The sequence below is a fragment of the Protomyctophum bolini genome (genome assembly GCF_963924005.1).
Source record: "Protomyctophum bolini genome assembly, chromosome: 22".
NCBI lineage: Eukaryota > Metazoa > Chordata > Actinopteri > Myctophiformes > Myctophidae > Protomyctophum > Protomyctophum bolini.
In genome coordinates, this window is record NC_137883.1 from 28,989,423 (window position 1) to 28,997,027 (window position 7,605).

Genomic DNA, 7,605 nt, shown 5'->3' on the forward strand with positions numbered 1-7,605 from the left:
ATGTATATATTCTGTGTACATATTTAAAGTTTAATTAGTCTGCACATGTGCTTTGAAATGTTTATTTACGGTACTCTGCAGTTGAGCCACGGACCACCATTTGATGACATTTAGCCTCGGACCCAAAACCGATTTTGTCCACAATTCCATGCTGTATTGATGTTGGTACCATTAGGAGAAATAACAGGGAAACGTTGATCAAAATAACAATTATTCTACATTCGCTAATTGTGTAGACTTCTTGTAAACTAAGTAATAGAGATGTTTAACAATAATTTAACTCTTGAGAGTGTAAAGTGAAACCAAATGGACCCCTACGGGTCGCAGCACATGGCCATCTTCCTGGTGGCTCGCCGGGCGAAGTGGACCTTCCCGCGCGCCCTGACGACCGCCGTGTACTCGTGGGACTTGAGCTTGCCGTAATAGTCGGAGAACTTGTTGTAGAGGATGGAGATGGGCATGCCGTTGAGGATGATGCCGAACGAGATGCAGCCGAACGCAAAGATGCGCCCGAGGTTGCTCTCTGGGAACATGTCGCCATAGCCCACCGTACACAGACTGACCTGAGAGAGAGAGAGAGAGAGAGAGAAGGGGGATGGATAGATAAATTAGATAGATAAGACAGACAGACTGATACTAGATAGATTGTAGATAGATACTGTCGAATGTAGATAGATAATATATACTGTAGATCAGTGTTTCCCAAACAATGGGTCAGACTGAGTACAATGGTAGAATCATATTATCATGAGCATAAGTGAGGAGGACCACCAATTATTTGAAGATAGGTTGAAAATGGGTGACGTTGTCCTTTAACCCATTCTGACCGGGCACCCATTTTGGTGTTGGCATCATGTTATGCTTTAGCTATTGAAAAATAGCAGATCTACAAGCTCATATCGCGCCACCGAGTGGCGCGATACGAGCTTGTAGGTCTGCTATTTTTGAAAAATTCGAAGAACGACTGACATTTTTAGAATCTGATCTCAGGTCAGAATGGGTTAATCAGACCAGTGTGTGTCCCGTGGAAACCTCGTATGAATCTGATCTCAGGTCAGAATGGGTTAAGAAATAGTGAAAATAGATCTACAAGCTCACAACACAAGCGTGTGTGCATGCGTGACTTGTGTGTGTGTGTGTGTGTGTGTGTGTGTGAGTGAGTGTGCGTGCGACTCACAGCAGCCCACCACCATGCGTGCGGTATGGAGGTGAAGTTAGTGTTGTTGACCTCATGCTCCACAGTGTATACCATGGCTGAGAACATGGAGATCGCTACAGCTATGAACAACAACAAGCAGCCCACCTGCAGAGGGAGGAGGCAGTGTTAGCCCGTCTTCTACAAATGTCTTATTTTTATTATTCTTATTTATCAGTGGTTCTCAATCTCAAACATTTTCATCTCAAGAATGCCCCAAAATGAGATGTATTTAGCCGTCGACCCCCATCTCAAAATATTTTCTTCCAGAGACCCCCAGATGTAAAGAATTTAATTAATACAATTCGCCTTAAAAGAATATATTCATAGATTTGCCAAAAAAATTCCATTGGGCCACTCGGGCACAGACTCAGTCAATGGAGATCTTGCCCAGTCTAGCTTCTGAAAGACAGAGGCTAGACTAGTGCACATGCTAGACTTCTTTACTATCCTAGGGGACACAGGGACTGGGAGAACATGCCAAGGGTAAGGACGCTGATGACGCAGAGACGAGAACACGACCCTAGCGCCCACAGGGCCCCCGGCAGGAATCGAACCCGGGACCTTCTAGCTGTGAGGCCAAATCAACATTCAGGTGACTAAAATATGACTTAATGGAATTGTATTCAAAAGACTATAACTGAAACTAAATAAAAGATTTGCTGGAAGGGAGGGCAAATAGACTGAAACAGACTCGCCTAACAGCTTGCTCAGCGATGCCTCTCGTGGCTCAAATCCACTTTAAACAGCATGCCTCCGTCATGTCGTTTTAACGGTTTAACTTGTTTGTTTTGGTTTGTGTTTGGCAGAGCCGTCACCCTTTTATGTCTTGGGTTTGAGAACGGCACTTCTGCTTTCCTGTACCGCGGATGTGCCCGGCACCGTTTGGCGTTGGGTCACATTTGTCCAGCTGGGCTTAAAGTTCTCAGTCCTGGGGACGGATTTCATGGGGGTTATTTAATGAGATTTGCAAAAAGTAATTTTCAGTCATGGGATTCTTTTTGGCTTTAAGCCCTGCGTTTGTCGCAATAAGTCACAATATGCATTTTGGGGAGTGACAGTGTGTTGAAGAAGAAGAAGAAGAATGTCACACATACTAATAACAATCTACAATTTGATTTAAATGTATTTCATTTCAACGTTTAATTTGGATACATTAGAACCAAACCAAACCTGTTGGTAACACTGCCTCAGTGTGAAGCCAAACGCTCTGAGTCCTGTGGAGTGACGAGCCAGCTTCAGAATCCTGAAGATTCTCATCAGACGCGCAATACGCAACACCTGGCCTACCTGACAGGAGGTGAGAAACACACAAACACAGAATGAGAGGGCACAGTGGGTTTTTGTTATGGGAAAAACTAAAACGGTACTCAACTCTATGTCACACATTTATTAACCAACTCAGTGGCCTTGGCTTATGGTATTGGTTAGAGTGTCCGGTCTGAGACTGGGCGGTTGGAGTGGTTAAATCACACTTGTGTGAAGTGCCTTTGGGGCATTTGGGGGCATGCATAAAGCACAAAGCGCGTACCGCCCCACAAAAATGGTACTCAATGCTTCCCTGCTTGGCACTCAGGATAAAGGTTTGAACTAGCTGTCACATACTAGCATCAGGGTTCAACAATATGTCCGTACAGGGACAAATGTGCCCGTGGCAAGACTCGTAATTGGCCTCTTACACAGCAAATTCTAGATTTCGTTTTTACACACCGTTATAATGTTCTTATTTTGATCATAAGTCCCAAATAATTACTGAGTGTCAGTCTCCAAATGGAAATTTGTATGCATGGCTTGGTAATTGGTTCCAAACTAAAGGCTAATATTACACATTTTATTATGACAATAAGTTCTCCCCAACCCCTAAACCTATAAATTAGGTTTAGAGGTTGGGGTTAGGGGTGTGTGTGCATGCAGCTAATCTCTAACTGTAGGTTACCTAATCTCAAATTATACTCACAATGACAATTTCTCAAATTTTACTATATACTTGTGGAGAGTCTCGAGGCAATAAACACAAGTGTACAACGCATGCATAGTTTTGTCTTAACACTGCTGCACATTGTCTGTCGAGTCAAGATTCAAAATCCAATATGCAGTGTGCTTGTCGAAATGTCCAATGAACCCACTGTTCTCTGCTTCATATAATAAGGATAAGAAGGATATTTGTCTTCACAGTCTGTTCAAACACCCACATCAAAAACAACACATAGCGCATAACACCAAGACAATACAAAAAGATGAGGTCCCCACTGTATACAGAACCATCCCATCATACATGTACAGTACATTGTATACAGAACCATCCCATCGGCGGGGCAGTTCGTTTAATGCCGCGATGGCCGAAAACTCCTGCTAAAACTGACCTTTTTTCATGGCAAGGTTCTGTATCTTTGAAGGTAACTCGTCTCACCTTGCCGACCTGGGAGGCCGTCTCTCTGTCCCAGGTGTCTCTCAGAGTGTGCTCGTCCATGCAGCTCTCCAGGACCATCTGCAGGTAGAGGGGCAGGATGGCGATGAGGTCCACGGCGTTCAGCATGCTGCGTCCGAAGCGCCGCAGGTCCGGCGTGGACACCAGACGCAGCAGGTACTCCACAGTGAAGAAGGCGATGCAGAAGATCTCCATGTATTCTCCATACGACCTCCCGCCGAGCTCCTCTGGTGACGTCTGAAGTGTGTCATTAATTTCATTCAACAGGGACGATACACATATTTACATAAGTAATAGTACTCCACTTACAATAAACAAGAAGTTCTATTATCAAGTTAAGAATGTTCACTCTGAAAGAATATATATTCAAAGATTTACGCCACATCTCTCCAGCTGTGTCCATCATCCACCCAGAGAGAGAGAGAGAGAGAGGGAGACGGTGTAGGAGAGACAGACAGAAGGACAGCTATACAAAAGCAATAGCCCAAATTATAGTCATAAAATAAATTACACTAACTATAAACATTTTTAAAGAATCCCTAGCTAGTAATACATCATAATTATTAATTACCCCAGCTGGTGCCATATTTGGTCACGGAATATCAACCCAAACTCCATATAGGTAGTGATTGTTCTAGACTCTAGAACAACTCTAGAATCCCAGCCTAAAACATTGAGAACCTCCTGGGATATAGGATACAACAACACACACGGGCATCAACACACCTTGTACTGCATCTCTTCTACTGTGTTGAGTGTCATGGCCACCAGGGACACCAGCACAAAGAAGGACGAAGCAACGCCCATCAGTTTGGCCAGGACGGACGAGAACGGTTTCTCCATGAAGTTCCAAATCTTTCTCCTGGTGGGACCCAACACCATGCCATGAAACAACTCTTCATTCTCCTCCACCTCGATCTAAAACAGGCCAAAGGAGGACAATGTAGAGAGAATAGGATGACAGAACAGAACTGCATGTATGTTCTGAATTGGTTAACTACTGGTAATTGCCAGCAAAATGCAAATATGCCACTATAGCTTTATTGTTGTAATTTCTATAGCCAATTATATAGGGATAATATTTGACCTAGCCTAGTAATTCAATTCAATAATTGATTTTCTGTAAATAATGCACTAAAGCGGTGTATTTCGATTGGGCCTTTTGACTACACCCAGCCACACCCAGCTAGGGGTCTAAATTAGAGTAATGTGAACTCCATAGATAGACACATCCAAAGCAAAAAGTACAAAACTATGGCACCCCATCTTCCTGCTGACTGACAGACAGACAGACAGACAGACAGACCTCATCTTCCTGCTGACTGACAGGCAGACAGACAGACAGACCTCATCTTCCTGCTGACTGACAGACAGACAGACAGACAGACCTCAGCCTCCAGGTCTCTCTGTATCTTCAGCTGCTCGTTGAGGTCGTCCTGTCTCTCCTCGAAGCCGATGCGACAGCAGCGCTGTGCGTTCTTCATCCTCACGCCCCAGTAGTTCAGCTCCTCCACGTAGTTGCGAGGACACAGCTCCTCTTTGATCCACAGCACTCCAGTCCTCAACGGCCACAAGTACACGCACATGTCAGATTGGCATGGCATGGCAGTGGCAGTGGCAGTGTGTGCGTGTATGCGTGCGTGTGACCCACTTATCTTACACAGAGTGTAAGGCATTTGTTTACATTATTTAAAAAACAATGTTTCTCGATTATTCTATTGACCTACATGAGCAAGATTAAGTCGGTTATTGGTTCTAAAATATCGCCTTTCCATATATTTTGGTGTTAATTTCCCATGCAGCCGCACTACCTGTAGAAGTTAAATATGAAGTGGAAGACTTGGGGGTCTCTGTCGAAGAAGAACTCGTTGCTCTGGAAGATGTAGTCGTCACACAGGTCCAACTTCCTGCGGTGGTCCGTGGACGTGGCTATCCGACCAATGCGAGTCCTTGGATACTTGGCTGCTAGCCGGGAGGGCATGTGGTATACCTGGACCAAAAGACAATAGAATACATTTAAAGAGTTGATGCCCTGCCACCGCGTGCGCGCGCATGTGTGTGTGTGTGTGTGTGTGTGTGTGTGTGTGTGTGTGTGTGTGCGTGTATATATGTGTGCGTGTGTATATGTGTGTGTGCACACACGTGGCGTGCGTGCGTGCAAACTGCATGCATGTGTATACTGTATGTGTACTGTATGTGTTTTGCATGATTCTATGTGTGCGTGTCTGCACAACTTGTGTGCTGTGCACGTGTGTGCGTGCGTGCAGGCGTGTGTGTGTGTGACAGAGAGAGAGAGAGAGAGAGAGAGAGAGGGGGGGGGGGACAAGCTGGGGGCAGTGAGGAGATGATTAGAGAGAGGAAAGATGAAGATAGATATGAATAGTATGGAAGGGAGGGGAGGGGAGAGGAGGGGTCCACTACAAGCTGTAATAAGTAGAGATTTAACAGGATAACATGTACAGCGACTTAAGGCTTTGCTACAGTATGATTATGACCTAGTTCCAGTTCTGACGTCCAGTCTCTCTCTCTCCAGTTGTGTCCATCATCCACCCAGAGAGAGAGAGAAGAGAGAGACACACACACACACACACAAACAGAGAGAACCAGTCGAACAACCATGACTTGTTTTAAGACAGGTCTTCAAGGTTTTTCAGGCCTGAGGACCGAGGACAGATGGAGCAGGGATCCCCCAATACATATTGTATAAAATTGTGTTGCAGATTAAACCTTTTTTTCTTCTTCTTTTTTAATAGATTTCATAGACAGCTTCACTTGTTTGACATGCAGCGGTGTCATCAGTGTGGTATCAATTCATGTTTTTTTTGTTTGTTGACTTTACTTTTCTAATTTTCAGACATTTAACCACTTACGTGAACCCTCAATGCTTAGTAAACTTTGGCTCTGTACTTGGTCAGCTCTTTTTTCCTCTACACAGTACACACAAACCACCAATTTGCCGAACATAGTTGATCTACACTGTCACAACGCCTCGTGCTGCTGAGGAAGTTCTCCTCAGACGCTAGCGTTCAAGAAAGTAATATAATAAATAAATAAATATGTAAATAAAAAGCGTTCCTATCACACAGAATTTTGCCGTACCCCTATAGTAACTCTGAGGACCACCTAGGGTCCCAGACCCCCTGCCGAAGAGCCCTGTTTAAAGACATTATAGGCTGACTTCCAAGAACTACTGAGTTTCAGTAGTATATTTCATAATAAAAATGGGTGAATGACTGTACCCTGCCGCCGACGTTGATAGTGAGTGTGTAGTGTTTGGGGGGAGGGGAGAGGAGCTGTGTCGGGGCGGACACACATCTCTCCTCCTCTTCATCTTCATCATAATCAGCGTATGGATCATAGATGTCTCTGCCCATCTGTTCACAGGAGGACAAGGTTCAGTTGAATGGCATCGAAATCCAATGGTAAATTGTTCAAAGTGAAGAGAGGAAAAATGAAGAAATAATTATTTAAAAGAAAAAATATTAAGTGAGGGCGCTCTTATATCGTACATCATCATACATCATCTCATTCTGGCCAATCGGAATTTGCGTCCTCACTGTCGTCTTCAATGTTTGTGTTATGCAAATATGCAATGTTTGTGTTCATTCTCAACAGCATTTAATGTTTGTGTTGGGACAAAGTTTGTGTTTACAACTTTACACACACACACACACACACACACACACACACACACACACACACTGAAAGCTGGACATAGAAGGAGCTATCGCCCCTCAAAAATGTAATTATGTCAATCTGCAGGATCCCCATGTGGATCTCAGACTTCATGTATCCAGCCTGTGTCCTGTTCTGTTCTACAGTATGACGTCACATATCTATGAAGCATCACTCTAAATCCTGTTCTATGACGTCACATATCTATGAAGCATCACTCTAAATCCTGTTCTATGACGTCACATATCTATGAAGCATCACTCTAAATCCTGTTCTATGACGTCACATATCTATGAAGCATCACTCT

General features: G+C 44.1%; 1 protein-coding gene across 1 annotated transcript; it reads right to left on the reverse strand.

Moving 5' to 3' along the window:
* Window positions 1-314: 314 nt before the first annotated feature.
* On the reverse strand, window positions 315-6,997 carry kcnv2a (potassium channel, subfamily V, member 2a; the record flags this gene model as incomplete). Its single annotated transcript, XM_080755667.1, has 8 exons — window positions 315-563; window positions 1,178-1,303; window positions 2,369-2,485; window positions 3,606-3,860; window positions 4,350-4,541; window positions 5,012-5,183; window positions 5,435-5,613; window positions 6,863-6,997. The coding sequence occupies 8 exons, from the start codon at window positions 6,995-6,997 to the stop codon at window positions 315-317; spliced, it is 1,425 nt and encodes a 474-aa protein (XP_080611793.1).
* Window positions 6,998-7,605: the final 608 nt, after the last annotated feature.